General features: G+C 38.9%; 1 protein-coding gene across 1 annotated transcript; it reads left to right on the top strand.

The window, feature by feature from the left end:
• The first annotated feature begins 8,263 nt into the window (after positions 1-8,263).
• Positions 8,264-18,830, top strand: LOC139462033 (nitric oxide synthase-interacting protein-like). The gene is made up of 10 exons (XM_071243533.1): positions 8,264-8,315; positions 8,813-8,945; positions 9,406-9,458; positions 11,459-11,570; positions 13,502-13,607; positions 14,265-14,386; positions 15,072-15,188; positions 15,681-15,751; positions 16,636-16,744; positions 18,652-18,830. Exons 2-10 carry the CDS (start codon positions 8,823-8,825, stop codon positions 18,721-18,723), a joined length of 885 nt encoding a protein of 294 aa, XP_071099634.1. The 5' UTR covers positions 8,264-8,315; positions 8,813-8,822; the 3' UTR covers positions 18,724-18,830.
• The last annotated feature ends 603 nt before the right edge of the window (positions 18,831-19,433 follow it).

Here is a 19,433-nt window from a genome sequence, read left to right as displayed (position 1 = left end):
AGAAATACCCGTGACAGTTGTTTCATTGAAACTTACTGAAAGAAAATAAAAATAAGATTACTGTTCAGGAGATTTATAACATAAACACTCGACTGTGTACACAATGTCTCCTTAAGGATAAGGGTTAGGTACCCAGTAGACTAACATCTAGTCTCTGAAATGAACATTTTTTACAGAAAAAAACAGTTGCTAAATTATAGTTATAAAATATAATAAAAAGGAGCCAAGAGACTTTCCTTATTTTCAGATACTGCAGTAATCTAGACTTGCCAAACATTATAGACTTGCCTGGGCTCTACTGGATATATTTGTTTCAGGGTCTTTACCCATCTCTCATTGCTTGTTGTCAGGCCGACTCATTGGGACTTATTTCTTTTTACACGAAAATCCTTCTTTTCATTTTTTGTTCAACTGCCGTTGCTGAATATAGCCAAGTAGATTTGCCTTTTTTATTGTAAGTACTGGCATTTTATAATTAAATCATATGTAAATATTCCGCAGTCACTGTGCAGGACTTGGTAAAGGCTCCGTAACTTGACTGACTGCGGATCGCTGCTTATGCATGTTTAAGGAACCAAAATAATAATAATAATAATAATAATAATAATAATAATAACAATTCGTTACTTTTTATTAGTTAATCCAACACTTAATAACCTGGATAATTTCATTTGAACGGTACGGTCCAGATTAACAACATACATTAATGCATTAGACACGATTTGTACACGCATGCATAGGTTTTCTGGCTACATTGAAGAAGAAAAAATATCAGAATTATGTAGCTCTGCACATATTTAAAATATAAATTTATATTTAAAATGTGTACATTATGGGTTTTTGTACAGTAAACCTTCTATGTGTAAGGTACTGATTACCAACATCAAACAAGCCCAGGTTTGTAGCTTCCAGTGGAGGAGATGTGTTCTACAAAACTCCGGCGTGGAAATACACATAAATCACACAAGGTTATTTTGAAACGTGTTATATTCGAAACACGGATGTGTATCCTGTTTTTTCTGTAATAAAAGACAAAAATAAACACACGCCGAAGTAGAAGCGTTTTCACAATCAGCGATGGGGTAGAGCGAAAATGTCCTTTCAGAAACCTTTTGAACGTCTTTCAACTGTAACGTTAAAACTATGCAACTGTCTAAACAGTTTCAGTGATTTATTGATTAAAATATGACTAGAATTGGAATAAGAAAAACGAGGAAGACGATGATGATGACGATCATGATGATGATGATGGCGTTGACGATGATGATGATGATAACATCAACAATAATTATATTACGACTACTAGTACTACTACCACTACTACCATTTATACTACTGCTGCTGCTTTCATTTAACAGAAATCCATGGCATCAGCTTATCCAATATACTGAACTTGATATAACGAGAAAACCACAAAAAGTAAGATACACTAAATCCAGTTAATACTTTGTTGACTAAATTAACACAGCAGTTTACATAATTATATCAACAAAAGCTGTCAAAACGAACACAATCCAGTCAATTTGCTACTTTGTTGAAACGTCTTGTGTTTTAATTTAAAGGAGTAAACGTGTTTCACACATTTATCAACGTATATGTTTTTGCACATGGGCGACATGCGCCGAACATTTTTCTAATGTTTACCCAAACTTTTGATTTTCTCGTCGAATTTTAGCTGTTTCGGCCACATTTGCTGGTCGTGTGTGCAAAGCTCATTACCTCTTTATATTCTAGGGCGTCGGTTGATACACACACCAAACCTGTTTCCTAGCGAAAATATTGGTTCAGGCATTACACCATTCTGATGGTTCGCATACATATGGCGTCCTACTGTGGGCTGGTCGAAACGGGAAGGTGCGCGCGCAGGCAGGTGGCAGGACGCCCACTCCGATGCAAGATGCGGTCTATCAGATGACATGTAGGTAGTCGTGTGACGACGTAGTTGCGTCTGCGATTTAATTGAGGCGAATTGTTTTTTAAACATCGTGTTTATTAACAAAGTTTGGGTTAATGGGTTAATAAACTGAAAACCAGTTTCTCCTCTTCAGGGTTGTGTGTGAGTGAGTAGGTTTGGTTTAACGCTGATATGAGTAGATTTCAGTCACGACTTCTGTTGTATTTGGGGGACAGCCCTGAGAGATGCTGTTCGTAGACAAACTCCCACTTTAGGGAGGTCTACTGTGTATGTGTCTACTATGTGATAAAGTCTACCATGCCCGTGTCTACTTTGTCTTTGTCAACTGTATCTGTGTCTACCGTGTCTACTATGCCCGTGTCTACTTTGTCAATGTGTACTGTGTCTGTATCTACTATGTCTGTGTCTGTATCTACTATGTCTGTATCTGTGTCTACTGTGTCTATTATGTCTGTGTCTACTGTGTCTACTATGCCTGTGTCAACTGTGTCTACTATGTCTGTGTCGTCTGTGTTTGTGTCTGCTATGTCTATGTCTACTATGTCTGTGTCTACTGTGGCTGTGTCTGTGTCAACTGTGTCTACTGTGTCTGTGTCGTCTGTGTTTGTGTCTACTGTGTCTGTGTCTACTATGTTTGTGTCAACTGTGTTTGTATCTACTATGTCAGTGTCTAATGTGTCTATGTCTACCTGTCTGTGTCTACTGTGGCTGTGTCTACTATGGCTGTGTCTGCTATGTCTGTGCCTTCTGTGTTTGTGTCTACTGTGACTGTGTCTACTATGTCTGTGTCTACTATATTTGTGTCTACTATGTCTGTCTACTATGTCTGTGTCTACTGTGTCTACCGTATCTGTGTCTACTGTGTCTGTGTCTAGCGTTTCTGTGTCTATTCTGTCTGTGTTTACCGTATCTGTGTCTACTGTGTCTATGTCTACTGTGTTCTTTGTGTCTACTGTACATGTGTCTACTATGTCTACTTTCTTCTTTGTGTCGACTCTGATGTCTGTGTCTATGATGTCCAAGTCTACTCTGTGTCAACTGTGTCTATGTCTACTGTGCTCGCTGTGTCTATTATACCCGTGTCTACAGTGTCTACCATGCCCGTGTCTACAGTGTCTGTGTCTACTGTGCCCATATCTACTATGTTTACAGTGCCCGTGTCTACCGTCTCTGCGTCTGCATCTGCTGTACATGTGCCGACTATGTTTTCTGTGCATGCTTATCACGCCTATTGTATATACAGTGCCTAATACGTCTACTGTGTCTATTTCTACTGTGTCTACCGTCCAACAAACCAGCAATAACATCAACCTTATCAACCATACGTTCAAAGCATAAAGTACGAAATACGACGGTACATTATTTTCACTCAAACGACTTAATCGACCCTGAAATTGTAGACCCGGTGTGCACCAACATTAACAGGGAAAACTTGTTTACTCGACGTAGGAGATAAACCTACTGTGTTTTGAAATTTGATGTAGTCCCACTGTAGAATAGATACCTCTTTATTATAATTTTGAACCGAGCGCTTTAGAAACCCAGCGTGTATTAGAGGAAATATAGATATGTTTTACAGTTCATATGGGGGTGATCGATCGGAAGCCATTTTCTGTGAATCGATATGTAGGCTATCTATGTATTCACACGCACGTTTTTTGTGTGAAAAGGCTTGATATGTTTGAAAGGGGTTTCCGTAGCAAAAAGGAAACCTCTTTTTAACCAATCAGAATCAAGCATTCATCAATGTCATGGTAGAATATCGAATGAAGTGTTTTCAAAATATTACAAAATGAACTACAGACAATCTATAATCCGGGATCTTCAGTGTAAACTAATCCACCGAATGATAACAACAAAGTACTAAATAGTTTAATCCATTCGTGAACTGGTATGTTAGAAATTCGAAGTAACTGTAGCTAGAAGGGAAACAAGCTTCATCCACGGAGGCCCCAGCTGAAACAGGCTGCTCATTATGAATGAACGAACGAACGAACGAACGAACGAACGAAGTTGAATCCGAAGAGTGAGTGAGTGAGTATGGTTTTACGCCGCTTTAAGCAATATTCCAGCAATATCATGGCGGGGGACACCAGAAATGGGCATCACACATTGTACTCATGTCGGGAATCGAACCCGGGTCTTCGGCGTGACTAGCGAACGCTTTAGCCACGAGGCTACCCGACCACCCCTAAACCGAAGATCATACATAGGCAAATACAGTATTTACATTACTTGACTACATATACTATGAAAGCATGTGACTCGGTGCCCCTGAATACACTGTTGACACTGTGCAGTTTGTGGGCAGTGTTTATATGAGGACGTTATTTTTGAGAGGGGAGACAGTGTCTAGTGAGTTGTTCCCCAAAGATGTAGCTGGGCAACGCAGATATAATAAACGCGATGGCCAAACGATCGCATCCCAAAGCGGTAGAGGTATGACAATCGGTATTGGGAGAAAAGATACAGGTAATCGACGAGAGGATTGTGAGAATATGTGGGAAATATCCACCTGTGCATAAAATGAAATTGTCCGACGTTTCCGAGGTCGGGTTCTATTGACGGAGTCGTCATTATCTAAATACGGGTAAATATTTTAAAAGCTTGTACATTTTATAATCATTCTTAAACAGTATGTACATAATGTTGATATCTCATCTAAGAAATATACGACTCGTGGTCGTTGTTTGTCGTACGATAAAACACTGCCCTCGGCGTTTATTTCTTAAATAAAGCAGCAAAAAGGCAGTACGATGTTCCCCAAGCATCCTAATAAATTTGTTATGAACCTCTGCACCGAGAAACAATGAAAGCATGACATCGTTGCCAAGCATATACATCTACATTAAGTTTATCAATCAGACGAGAAAAGAAATTATTTCTATCAGACATAAAAAATCACACTGCAAAATAATATGGCAACTGTAGTCAAATGTCGATTACAATGATTACATTCTTTCGACACTTTTGCTCTTAATCCGATTTTAATAAAAGTTGCAGAAGGTGTCTTAAGTGTGGATAGAGATGCATTGTATTCTTAGAGAACGTGCATTTGAAAACGTGTATGAGATAGATAGATAGATAGATAGATCTTCTTTATTTCCTCCATTTCATGAAGAGTACAAGGTATACAGTGAAAGGACAACATCTATAGTATAAATGTGCACACACACATACATATATATATTAAATATATGTCAGAAGTAGTTCATATACATTAGTATCGTATTGATTATTTGTGTTATTAGATGGACAATTAGCATGTGTTATTTACAAATGTACACTTGTTTACAATACATACATTGTTTAGTATAAGCAGCTTCGGATGACTTCATCCCACTTTTTTACTGCGCCACCAACATTTATCATGCTCTCTGCCCATACATTGTAGTCTAATTCTACTTCAAGTTGTTCAGGTAACCCTCCAAGCAAAAAAGTCAGAAAGGTGTCATCGTCTGCCCAGGTTCTCACAAATATTTTAACATCAAGCAAATCAATGATTTTATCAAATATGATATTTCTTTCTTCTAAATTCTTTTGACATGACATGAAAACATGTTTTACTATATCATTCGCAACTGTTCCACAAATACATTCCTTTGATTCTATTGGCATTGAACCTAAGCGAACTAGTCTAGCTAAGGAGGTAAAATATTCTGGTCTATCGAGAGCAAGTTTCCATAATCTATGTTCTCGTCCAGATCGTATTGTTAGATATCTTGACAGAGATAATCTGCTCAGAAACGCATTGTTTAGTAATTGTTTTTCGTGTAGGTGAATCTTTTCTTTCACCAGTTTTGACCATAATCGTTTCTTGATGAAATTTGAACACATTATATAATCATTAACCTCGTCAGATAAATTATATTTGGAGACAAGATGTAGCATGCTAAAGATGGGTGATTTCGTGTCCCACTTGTTCTTATTAACTAGTGTTGTTTTATATCTAAACTGTCCAAGTCGGGCTAGAAACATTTGTTTGAAAATATACATTAAGTTTGAATTACATAGCTTACCAAGGAGCAAAAGCTTTTGTTGATCAATGTATCCTTGTACTGATATAACACCAATTGTGTCCCTCTCTATTTCTTTAGGCATACGCTTATTAAAACCCTGGATTTTCTTACAGAAATAGCGTTGAGTGATTTCTAGCATTTCATATTCCTTTAATGATAGTTTTCCCCACACATTACATCCATATAAGCCACAGGGTAATATCACTCGTTGCCAGATGCGCACGGCGGCTATAGGATTAAGTCCACCAAAGTACAGGCCAGAATCATGGTTTACATTTATCAATTTTCTCAGTTTTTCACATGCTAACCTCGTTCTTTCTACCGAAGTTTTAGCAGTACTTATGTACACTCCCGCATAGACAATTGCCTTTTGAACAGGTAATTTTATCTTACCAATATAAAGATGTTCAAGCGACACTATTTTTTTACTACATCCAAAAGTTAGGACAGCACTTTTGAACACATTGTATTTTAACTGCCACTTGTTACCATAATTTTCTGCAACGTTTAGGAGCATTTGAAGACCTGTTGTGTTACAGCTGATCAAGGTCGTGTCGTCTGCTAACAGTATTCCTGGGCATCGTCCCCATGGGAGACATAGTCCACAACCGGAATTGCTTAGTTCATGAAGCAAATCGTTTATATAAAGAGTAAAGAGCCATGCTGAGTTGGGAATGAACCATTACCAGTATAATATTTAATATAGTTGTCTAAATTATACGTTTTCGCAGTATATAGAAGGATGTTGCATATGCCTACTGGACGGCTAATATTAACAAAAGCGTTGGTAGAAATGTGAACACTAAATAGAGTTGCAATCGTTATTACAGAGCCTTCCAAATGACTGCAATATACATTTATCTATATAACCATTCATTGACATATTCTCAAGCTAGAAAAAAAAATAGGCGAATCTCTTGGGTGTCTTTTACCAAGCCCTTCTATATGGCGAGCAAAGTAACGTTGTTTACATACAACTATTTCACGTTCTTGACCGAATAAGGCTGGTAACAATTCACACCCATAAAAGCTTGTCTATAAAATAGTTCTTTTCCATATATTGACACACGTAGCAGGGTGGAGATCAGAATAACACATTTTCTTGCTTTTGAGCAATCGTCATGACGAGAACAGGGTAAGTTACTGTTAATACTTACTAGTATTCCGCCATATTTGAGTCAGAGCTGCCAATGGTAGCATCAACAAACTTGAAGCTTACTTTATTTTGAGGTTAGCGTGATTTACAGAATGCAAGTGATCTACTCTTAGTGGCATTATAGAAGAGTCTATGTTTGTTGGCAAATAATGGATCAAGTCAAGACTAAGACGCCAGGGGTTGTAGATAAGGGTGTTGTATAATCGGCCAATAAGACACGGTGTATATAAAACCCATGAACTTAGAGGCCAGTGCTTGCCTCCTTATTCACTTGATTCAGATCATTATATGAAAATAAGAAGGAATCATGCTGACATGACTCGAACTTGCCCAACACCTTGTTTAACAGAAACTCATCAGACCTTTCTCCGTTTTACCATAATAAAGCCGAAGTGTCCGTATAGCTATGGAAGCGTAGATTCCTTAATTTGCTCTTTACACCAGAGATCATATAATTAGATTATTATATATATATATTATTTGGTCTCTGTTTCCACCAAGGTTATGTGACTTGTGAAATAGAGTTGTGTTTTCGAAAGTGCAAGGAAACATGCACCACCTCACCACCTGCAAAAACTATATTAATCGTTTTTGTTTTCAATACTTACATTATAATGACCTAAATAGCTACAATATCCTCCTTTTTCTCGGTTACCATCAGCCAAAGAAATGGTGTAGTCTTTACCAACACTGCGCAAATGCACACGTTATATTAACCAACCCCAATAAACAGGAGGAAAGGAATTGGTCAAAGGGAAATAACTCGCGCCATCTTTTTTCCTCAGAATTAATCCTACTGCTTGTATCAGAGAGAATCCGTTTTGTACTTTCAAGAATATTACTGAATTAAAAGCAAGAGCATCATTCTGACAACAATTCGGGTATTTTTGTTGTGGTTGTTTTCTTTTAAAACATAATGTGAGAAGTCATGCAGTTTGGAAGTTGAAATGAATAAATTACTTTGATAAATAACAACATGGATAATTACTTTTTTATTAACTATCAATTTTATATTATCTCTTTAAAAAATGTGTGAAGTAAAGCTGAATCAATAATAAAACGAAGTTGTTTTGTTTACAGTGAGTTTCCTTTGCGTGTATCGAACCTATGAAAACACTGTTGTAAACAAGTTTTGAAAACAGAATGAATTGCATCTGGAGTTACTTCCCTTCCTCGGTAGAGAGCAGTGTATTTCCGGTTGAATTATTGCGAAGAAACGTAGCAGGTAAATATGGTTATTAATTGATTACGTACGGTCACATTACGCTACGGATGTCATTAATCTCGGTACTGTTTGTGACACACACCCCAGAGCGTTTTACTGATGATATCTCATTATTTTTAATCCTGCTTATGTGACATTTTTTGGTCGTGTCAAAAGTCGTTTTCATGTCCCCAGTTTTCGTTCATCTTCGTTGTTTCCGGAGAAGTGTCCCAGCGTACAGTTTGCATTAGTGTCCAGTAATATATTCCGGTAGTGCCCTGGGTTTTTTTAAGAGACAGAATATTTTTCAGTGTTTGCGTGTCTCTGCTTTTTGTGTGTCTTTTTTTTTTCGCTTATTGTGTGCGTCCCAGGAGACGATCACGGATAAGTATTTTTTTTTACATATTGTTTTTAGGCACTCAAAATGTTAAATGCTATTGAGATCCAATAGTTTACCACTCGTTAAACCTGTTAGGCTCCTATCACGCTTGCTCAGAATATGTTTTGGTTTATTTCAGAGGGTGAACCATGACTCGTCACGCCAGAAACTGTACGGCCGGCACTGTGTACACCTACCATGAGAGGAAGAAGGACACGTCCTCATCCGGCTATGGAAGCAAGGAGGTGCGACTTGGGAAGGACTCTGTCAAGGTAATTTTCATTCTTTGGAATTCATGGTACTGATCTGCAAGATTTTATCCATAGCTTGTCTTTTAATACTGGCCCGGTCATATGTAACAAGGTATACATGGGTTTTCAGCTAGTTTGCAAGTCCTTTAAATATGATTAAACCGCTAGTACTGATTCTGTTGAGGTTGTATATGGTAGTTTTACACAAAACAGTGCCTCTGATTGACAAATGTGTACCCATTGACATGATAGAGGAGGCCTATGGTTTCAGCTCTAGGACATTTGAACAACTGTGACATTACCCTGTCTACCTGCTGATGGGTTAACTCATGGTTGACCTCATGAACAGGTGGACAAGGTGTCTACCCTCAGGTCAAGAGATCTGTGGTTCAAATCCCAGAACAATGTATCATTGATCATGTTGATGTGACATAAAGTAAGTAAGACTAAATCATTACTATTATTTGTATTTCTATTTCAGGAATTTGACTGTTGCTGTTTGACTTTACAACCTTGTAAAAATCCAGTTATTACGTAAGTGGTTTTTTTCTTCAAAATTACATAAATCAATTAAATTTAGAACTGGATGTTAACCCTTTTACTTTTGTCATGTTTATTCTGCAGAAATAATTGTATGCAATGAGACTCAATTTCAGGTAAGCATGGTAATTATGATCTGATAATTGAAATTTTGAAACTTAATCTGTAGCGACTGGGAATAAGTCTCCATGCAGACATAATAACAATACATAGAGGATATTATATGAGTTTTCATGTCATACTACCTTTACAACAGAGCATAACATGAACACAAATATAATGTTCTATTTATTACCGAAGATATTGTCTACATACAGAGTCAAATTTTTGTGTTTACCTATAAGGACAGCAAGTTCCAACAGCAGGGGAACCACAGTTTGTCGAATGACGTCAACAATCTTCAGCTATGACGTTTCTAGTGTGACATCATTCCGACTTCATGTCACAATAAGATTTGAATGACATAAACAATACTGACTGATTGATAGAAAAAATACACTGTTGTCTCGAGACCTGATATGACCTAAGGGCACATATGATTTTTATGAACCCTCATATGTTCGCCCTCGTAGGAAACGAATAAAATTATGATACGTCTGTTCTGCTTTCCGTGTTTGATCAGACTGATGGACATCAGCCAGGGGCATGGGTGGCCCAGTTGTCTAAGGTGTCGCTGTTCGCTGTGCAGAGTTGCGTCCCTTGGGCACGCCAGAAACCTATGATTGTGGGTTCGAATCCCAGTTCGCCCCAATTATGTTTCTAGGTTTGTCAGCACCATACCCGTGCTCGTGGGTTTCACCGAAGTGGTAAACATCTGAAACCTGCTTTCCTCCCACATTATGCTGACACGCTGTGCTGTAACTGGAATACTGTTAAAAGCGGCGTTAAACTCAACTCACTCACTCACTCCTACATCACCCTCACATTATTATGATGGGGATTATAACCAACACAGTAGATGATCTTAGCAAATATTTTCGTCAGTGTTATTAGCTTAATCATGTCAGTAAGATGGCATATCTTCCAATATACAACAAGGTCATGGAGTTGATCCTACTGAATAATACACAACTTGCTGGGCCCTAAATTACTAGTGCCGCCGTGTCTGTGGCAAACATAAAATAGAAAATGTCACACTTGAATTTTATGTTCAGTGCCACAGCACGGTCATTTTCATTAAATACACTAACATCAATTTTTATTTCATGTCTTGACAAAATTAAACTGTGAAATGAAAATGTTTTCGCTGTTATTTGCATGTTCTACTATTGCTTAACGATTTCCTGTTGTAAAATCGATTGTCGAGATGTTCAAGTTTGCACGAAAAACATGCAAATGTCATCGTGTCAGACCATATTTTGACAGAATATCACAAATATTAAGTAGGTCTTGCATTTTAAATGGAAGTGGTTATATGTGTTGATTGTTGTGAAAAACCTAGCAGATGATTGCTATTCGTTATTCTTATTGAGTAACGAAAACAAGGCACACCTAAATTGAAAATGGCACACATGAAAAAATATGGGATTCAGAAATTGGAAGTGGTATTTTTCCCAGATATGATTGGAATATTAGTCTAAGAATAGCCCTCCCTGATGAATAACATCATGGTCATTGTTGCCAGTTTGGCAATCATTTACATAATTATTAGTTTTTTCGGTGTGAGGTTATGTTATGTATGTTTTGTTATCTGTCTTTACTACTTTATGCAATGAAATTTAAAATCTCTTCCCCCAAATCTACTGAACATATCAATATAATTTTTGCATACCCATGGTAACATGTAAGAATGTTGGAAGTAAATTCGGTATAGAGCTCAAGACGCACTTACCTCACATTGTGAAACATAGCACGATACTTGCATTGTGATACTTAATTTGAACACATGAACACAAACATCATGACACATGGGTAGGCATATCATGGATCATATCATTGCGTGTAAATTCTCAATGCATCGTGGGAAACTTACACTCCAGTTCCTTCTTCCACAGGCCTGACGGGTATCTGTATGACAAGGAGGCCATCTTGGAATACATCATCCACCAAAAGAGAGAGATCGCCAGAAAGCTGAAGGAATTTGAAAAACAGAAGACAAAGCTTGAGGTAATTTGATTACAAATCAGGATTAAATGTCTTCTTACTGCTGCTTATTGTTTTCACTACGCTTAAGAGTATCCACACTTTTCGGCTAAATCTTTCTGGTTAGGTTTTGGCACTGACTTAAATTCCTCTATTAGAGCAACTTTCTTAGCAGGTGTAAGTTCGATATGCCTATTCTTTGCCGGTCATTGAGCCATTGCGATTGATAATGACAAGCTGTGTTTACCGTTATATATTGACAGACTTTTGACACTGAGTTAATGAGAAACTCTAGTTAAATTTCATGAACAGGTGAGTAAATTCTAATGAACTAAGTGGACAACAAAGTGTTAAGATCAATAGGATTACAAGCAGGATTAGGATTGTTGTTTTAGCTGACAATGACTGAACTTATAGTGTGTGTATGCGGCGGTAGATTGTTACTTTGTTGGTGTCTTTGTGCGTGGTTGGTGCTTCTTTTTTGTGGAGACGGGGAGGGATGTGGATGCGAGTGAGGACGTGGTTGATGGGTGCGGATGAGGGAGTTGGTGTGGATGCGGGAACGGATACAGGTGAGGGTGTGTTTAAGAAATAGGGTGTGTGTGAGAGTGATGTGTGACGGTGAGGGTTCGAGCGAGGGTTTGGATGTGATTGAAGTGATGTCAATGAGGGTTTGGGTGTGTCTGAATGTGCAGGTGTGTTTGCGTGGTTTGCGTAAGCTGCTGTGAGTGAAGACTTGGATGTGGGAATGGATGTGGTTGTGTGTATATAGGATGTTTGTATGGGGGATAATATTATGAATGTTATTTTCATAACTGCTATTAAATGTGGTGTGTACATATATAAAATAGTGTTTTTATGAGTCTTTTAGTGTCTCGAAGGCCATTTTGGCCGGCCGCTGAATTTTTACATTCTTGCCTTGTCATTTTATATGTACAGCGGGTGACACTATAATAAAATATTCTTCTTCTTCTTCACTTATTTCAAAGTGAGAAAACATCCAGTATGGTCCAGTCTGATTTGGACAGCTTCTTTTCCCTAGTAAATTGGTTGTTGGGATCATAATGCATCTGAAGTGCAAAAAGTCTGAATTAGAGACTTGTAAGTCAGTTTGAGTAATGATACAAATTTTATGTTCACTTTTGTCTGAACCTCTGTATGTTTGTTTGATAGGCATTACTTAGAAGTTGACGGATGACAAGATAGACACAATTTTATGGATAACAACTTCTTTAATACTGTGAAAAGCGATCTGAACCGAAACGTCGCTTTTCACAGTATTAAAGAAGTTGTTATCCATAAAATTGTGTCTATCTTGTCTCTGTATGTTTGAAAATGTCAGGATATTTTTATATGACAATGTGTAATTTTCTATCAATTATTAATGTGCAAAATAATTGAGCGCCTTATGCTAAACTTAATCCAGCAGGTAGGGGTAAGAAGTGTGAAAACAATTCAGCAGGCTAAAGGTTAAGGAACTGAGTGGACAGGAGAAAAAAATCTGGTTTTCACCGAAGTCTGATTTTGACAGATTGCACTGTACTGGTATTTCAAGATTTCAGTCAGCATCAATTTAAAAAATTACTTGCAAAGCAAATTTATATAATCAAGAGATTTCGGGGGTAGATGAAGCATTTTCCAATGTGTTGACCGAGAATTTTGCCCATATCAGTCATGAAAAGTATTAGTGATTCCAATTCAAAGCCAAAATTAAGAACATTACCAAATTGAAATCAACAATCACTTGTATCAGTAACTGACGACCCCATATTTGGGTGTCACCCAATGTGTAACTTCAGTGAAAGTGTATGGTTCCTTGGATTTTGAGACCTTCCTGCTGTATTTCGAGATCTTCCTGCTGTATATTGAGACCGTTCTGCTGTATATTGAGACTGTTCTGCTGTATTTTGATCTGAGTGATGTTGTTGCATTAACTACTGCTCCTTGTTTGGTAGACGGAGAAGGCGGAACTGTGCAAGGCTGCAGTGGAAGCAAAGAAGACAGCCTTCGTCAAGAAAGAGACCAACCCTGTCGCTGACAACATGGAGCAGAAGAAGCTTGGTAGGAGTGATAGATACACACGATACATCCCGATACTTTGTTCATGATACGATATGTAGATCAATACATTGTAATTGATACATTATGTACAGATAGATTAGTACTTTGTTCATGATACGATATGTAGATCAATACTTTGTTATTGATACATTATGTACAGATAGATTAGTACTTTGTTCATGATACGATATGTAGATCAATACTTTGTTTTTGATACATTATGTACAGATAGATTAATACTTTGTTAATGATATGATGTGTAGGTCAATACTTTGTTCATGATGAAATATATAGATCAATCATTGTCAATACTTCATGAGACCCATGAAGATCCAGGTTAGAATAGGTCTTCAGCAGCCTATGCTTGTCGTAAGAGGCGACTAACAGGACCAGGTGGTCATCCCTGGTGACTTGGCTGATGCATGTCATCGTATCCAAATTGCGGAGAACAGCACTCATGATGTCAATCTCTGGATTGTCTGGTCCAGATTTGAGTATTTACAGACCTCTGTCATACAGCTGGAATATTGCTGAGTGAGGCGTTAAACAACAGACAATCAAACAATGCTTCCTGATGCAATAATGTGATCATGTCAATATAATTAAGGAAAATAAAACAGATTATTCTTCATACTTGTCTCATCTTGATGATTGCAGCAGTAGAAAGTCAGGTTCCGACCAGTTTGTCTAACATGGAGACAGGGAAAGACAAGACACTCCCCAGCTTCTGGATTCCCAACCTGACCCCCCACGCTCAGCCCACCCAGGTCAAGAAGCCGGTAAGTAGTGGTCACTCTCCCCTATCTTCACCCCTCCTGCTCAGCCCAACCGGGTCAAGAAGCCAGTAAGTAGTGGTCACTCTCCCCTATCTTCACCCCTCCTGCTCAGCCCAACCAGGTCAAGAAGTCAGTAAGAAGTGGTCACTCTCCCATATCTTCACCCCTCAGCCCAACCAGGCTCACTTGCACAAAGCGATCTTAGCGCTAAGATGATCGTAACTCCCATTCTTTAACATAGGCTTACGATAGTCTTAGCGCTAAGATCGCTTTGTGCAAGTGGGTCCAGGTCAAGAAGCCGGTATGTAGATGTCACTCTCCGCTATCCTCACCCCAGAAGATCAAGGTTGGAATGGGTTTTCAGCAACCCATGCTTGCAGGTGGTCAGGCGATCTGGTGGTCAGGCTTGCTGTCTTGGTTGATGTATTTAATTGTATCCCAATTGCAAGGATTGATACTCATGATGTCAAACACTGGATTGTCTGGTCCAGACTTGATTACTTACAGACCGCCGTCATATAACTGGAATATTGCTGAGTGCGGTGTTAAGCAACAAACAAACAGAACCTTCTGAGGGGTGGCCTGGTTACAGTGCAGTACATAGTGCAGCTGAAAGTCTGTTTTGTCTCTGATCAGTCCTGTACCAGTTGTATGTTGACCAAGATCTGAAGTTGTGTGACATTTCCAGGAGGAGAAGGTCCGCTGTCCAATGAGCAAGAAGCCCTTGAGATTGAAGGATCTGATTGATGTGACATTCACTCCAATCAAGGATGGTGATAGCAAAACAGCTCTCATAGCCAAACAGGTAAATCTCATAGCAGAAAAGATAAGTCATGCTCTTAGCCAAACAGACAAATCATGCTCTCTTAGCCAAACAAGTAAATCATGCTTTCTTAGCCAAACAGGCAAATCATGCTCTCTTAGCCAAACAGGCAAATCTCTTAGCCAAACAAATAAGCCATGCTCTCTTTACCAAACAAGTAAATCATGATCTCTTAGCCAAACAGGCAAATCATCCTCTCTTAGCCAAACAAGTAAATCATGCTCTCTTAGCCCAAACAAGTAAATCATGCTCTCTTTACCAAACAGGTCATGTTCTCTTTATGTCTGCTGGCAGAATGAAAGGGACACATTTAGACACATTGTAATGACAGTTAATGCAGGCTGTCTTGCATTTCTGATGGAGTGCATTATCTGATTCAGGAGATTTGTTTATTCCATCCACATCTTCAAGTTGTTTGGATCAGACTTTGTGAGTAGTTTCTGTTAAGTGTATGCTGTTGTTGTTTTCTTCCAGGCTCGGTATGTCTGTGCAGTCACAAATGATGTGCTTGGAAACTCTGTGCCATGTGCTGTGTTAAGAACATCGTAAGTAAACCTTGTTTTGTCTTTTCCATAGGGGCAGGGGTCGCCCAGTTGTCTAAGATGCAGCAATTACTGTGCCAGAAACACATGATCAAAGATTTGCCTAATTATGTGTCTAGGCTTGCTAGAGGCATACCTGCTCTTGTGGGCATCGCCAAAGTGGTAAACCTCTGACGCATGCATCTTGACCATCTTCGTATAACTGAAATACTGTTTGAAGTGGCATTAAACCCAACTCATATTAGATATCTTAAAATTCTCTTTTAAAGCATGGTTTAGGTCCCCCCCAAAATAATAGTTTTGGTTCTCAGGCACCGTCCGCATCATCAGAAATTCTGTCACACGTTTCATTTTTATTTCCATTTTTTTTCAAATAAAAAAATCCTAATACTTAAAAACAATGCGATCCAATATAGCACGCAGTTACTTCCCTTAACATGTGCACTGCTTTACTGCACATCTCGTGTTATGGTCATGGCAGCAATAGGAGTTTGTATGCTTATTTATGTAGGGAGGCCCTTTCCCACCGCCCACCTGCCCTATATTTTCAAAAGTCATTGCCTGAGGACCAATTCTTTTATTTTTTAAGCCTTTAAAATAAAAAACTTTTCAAAGCTGAGAGTAACATCGAAGCATGCTTTCAAAATGATTTATGAGGACATCATTACTTATATCTTCTCGTCATGTTACGGCTGAAATATTGCCGATGTGACATTAAATAATCACTCACTCACTCACTCACTCACTCACTCACTCACTCACTCACATGTTCAGGTAAGGTTGGAAATTTCACCTCATGAACCACCAGCCTGTAATTTCTTCACATGGATGAAATATGATATATCCCCCTCCCGTCCTGTGTCCAATGTGACTGTGCGATGTTGCAGGGGGAATGTGGTGACCATGGAGTGTCTGGACAAGATCATCAAGAAGGACATGGTGGATCCTACCAATAGCAAGAAGCTGATGGAGAAGGATATCATCCCACTACAGAGGGTAATACAAAATATACCAAATAGATGGGTGTGTGGGTTAGCTGAAAGATAATCATCCAACTACAGAGGGTAACACAAAATATACCACATAGATGGGGCCTCCTGGTTAGTGGAAGGATATCATCCCACTACAGATGTTAATACAAAATATACCACATAAATGGGGGTTTGGGATAGTGGAAGGATATCATCCCACTACAGGGGGTAATACAAAATATACCACATAGATGGGGAGTGTAGGATAGCTGAAAGATATCATCCCGCTACAGAGGGTACTACAAAATATACCACATAGAAGGGGGTGTGGGATAGTGGAAGGATATCATCCCACTACAGAGGGTTACCGAATATACTACATTCATGGGGCTGTGGTGTAAGAGTGGTTAGTGGTGTAAGTGTGGTTAGTGGTGTAAGGATGGTTAGTGGGGTGAGAGTGGTTAGTGGGGTAAGAGTGGATAATGCGGTAAGGTTGGTTTTTGGAGTAAGAGTGGTTAGTGGTGTAAGGGTGGTTATTGGTGTAAGAGTGGTTACTGGGGTAAGAGTGGTTAGTGGTGTAAGGGTGGTTAGTGGGGTAAGAGTGGTTAGTGGGGTAAGAGTGGCTAGTGATGTAAGGGTGGTTAGTGGTGTAAGGGTGGTTAGTGGGGTAAGAGTGGTTAGTGGCTTAAGGGTGGTTAGTGGTGTAAAGGTGGTTAGTGGGGTAAGAGTGGTTAGTTGCATGAGGGTGGTTAATGGGGTAAGAGTGGTTAGTGGGGTAAGAGTGATTAGTGGGGTAAGAGTGGTTAGTGGGGTAAGAGTGATTAGTGGGGTAAGAGTGGTTAGTTGCGTGAGGGTGGTTAATGGGGTAAGAGTGGTTAGTGGGGTAAGAGTGGTTAGTGGGGTAAGAGTGGTTAGTTGCGTGAGGGTGGTTGATGGGGTAAGAGTGGTTAGTGGGGTAAGATTGGTTAGTTGCGTGAGGGTGGTTAGTGGTGTAAGGGTGGTTAGTGGTGTAAGAGCGGTTAGTGGTGTAAGGGTGGTTAGTGGGGTAAGAGTGGTTAGTGGGGTAAGAGTGGTTAGTGGTGTAAGGGTGGTTAGTGGGTTAAGAGTGGTTAGTTGGGTAAGAGTGGTTTGTGGCGTAAGAGTGGTTAGTGGCGTAAGGGTGGTTAGTGGCATAAGAGTGGTTAGTGGTGTAAGAGTGGTTAGTGGGGTGTGAAAGGTTACTTCGACATGAGGTGCAGGACTGTTTTGAGTAGGGTGATCTTAGTTAGAGATCTGTGGTGAGAGGGGTCTGCATATTAACAAAGAATATACACTGAGTATATTGGATCTGTTTTAATAGTATGTGTGTAGGCTAAAACACATCAGATGTTTTTTGTGAGATTTAACACCCAAATCCAAGGGAGAGTTCATCCTCAGGATGAGGGTTTTAAATCTCATAAAAAGCCAACGGTAAGTGTTTTATTTGACTTATAAACAGAAAAAAACAAACTGAAAACAACATTTATCAACATTTGAATGTATCAAACATACTTCCCTTGAACCTTAGGAAACAGGCGTAAAATATCTATGGCTGGTATACAGGTTTTTGAAAAAGACATTCTTGAAAGCATTGTGATTTATCAGTTCTACGAAGGTTGCATGTTCGATCTGCTGGAATATAAAGATAATATTTGTCTTTGATTTTACCTTTGATTACATTGTGTTTAAATGCAAAATAAATTTCTAGTGAGAAGCGTTCATATGTTACAGTATAAACAGAAGTTGTATTAATAAAATCCCTGGGATATTATACCATCGCTGTTTACGAGATTTAACCCCACTGGAGAACAATAGGATGTCGTCACTGTATGTTTAAAAAGATGGAATAATAGAATATAGCTGAGCATATTTGTTCATGAAATCCCTTAACGTGTAGTCACTTGTTTGTTCCAGGGATCATCAGGTTTTTCAGGGGCTGGCATCAACTTGAAGGCAAAGAGAGATGGTGCTGCTCTCCAGGCCTAACTCAGAGTTGTGGAGTCTCTTCAGTGTAGCATGTCCTGTTAAATGTCACTCATTTTGTAAATATTTTACATGTTGGTATCAAATATGTGTATGTATGTTTATGATGTTATGAATAAACAATGGATATTGTGCATGGGGGTTTCTGTGTGATTTCAACAACAAAAATCAACAGAATTATTCTGAAATGAAATATTTTAAGATTGTTTTTGTTAAATTGTCTTTGTATATAATAGAAAAGCGCCAGGGGAATCTCTTCAGCCAAGTGATGGTGTTGGGGTTGGGGTTGGGGTTGGGGTTGGTTTTTTTTCTCCTGAAAATACGGTTGGTTGACCTTCATACAGTTACATATAAAGCTATTTTGTTTCTTTGTTTGTTGTTTAACGCCACTCTCAGAAATATTCTAGCTATTTGACGGCGGTCTGTAAATAATCGAGTCTGGTTTGACAACATGAGCATCGATCCATGCAATTGGGATGCGATAACATGCATCAACCAAGACACCGAGCCTGACCACCTGATCCTGTTTGTCGCCTCTTAAGACAAGAGTAGTCACCTTTTTCGGCAAGCATGGGTTACTGAAGACCTAATCTGACCCGAATCTACACTGGTGCATAAGTAATTTACTTGACTGCTGGCTAGGGTAGACCACTAGGACTTGGCCACTGCTAGCTTAGACCATCTATGACTTGACCCTGCAAGGTAAGACCCAT

This window comes from Haliotis cracherodii, unplaced genomic scaffold, assembly GCF_022045235.1.
Source record: "Haliotis cracherodii isolate W230 unplaced genomic scaffold, xgHalCrac1.p SCAF_15, whole genome shotgun sequence".
Classification (NCBI taxonomy): Eukaryota; Metazoa; Mollusca; class Gastropoda; order Lepetellida; family Haliotidae; genus Haliotis; species Haliotis cracherodii.
This window is presented reverse-complemented; position numbering and strand designations above follow the sequence as displayed.

Coding starts and splice junctions, on each gene's coding strand:
- LOC139462033 (XM_071243533.1), top strand. CDS start 8,823: ATGACTCGTCACGCCAGAAACTGTACGGCCGGCACTGTGTACACCTAC. Junction 15,189..15,680: donor CAGCTCTCATAGCCAAACAG/GTAAATCTCATA, acceptor GTTTTCTTCCAG/GCTCGGTATGTCTGTGCAGT. Junction 15,752..16,635: donor TGTGCTGTGTTAAGAACATC/GTAAGTAAACCT, acceptor GCGATGTTGCAG/GGGGAATGTGGTGACCATGG.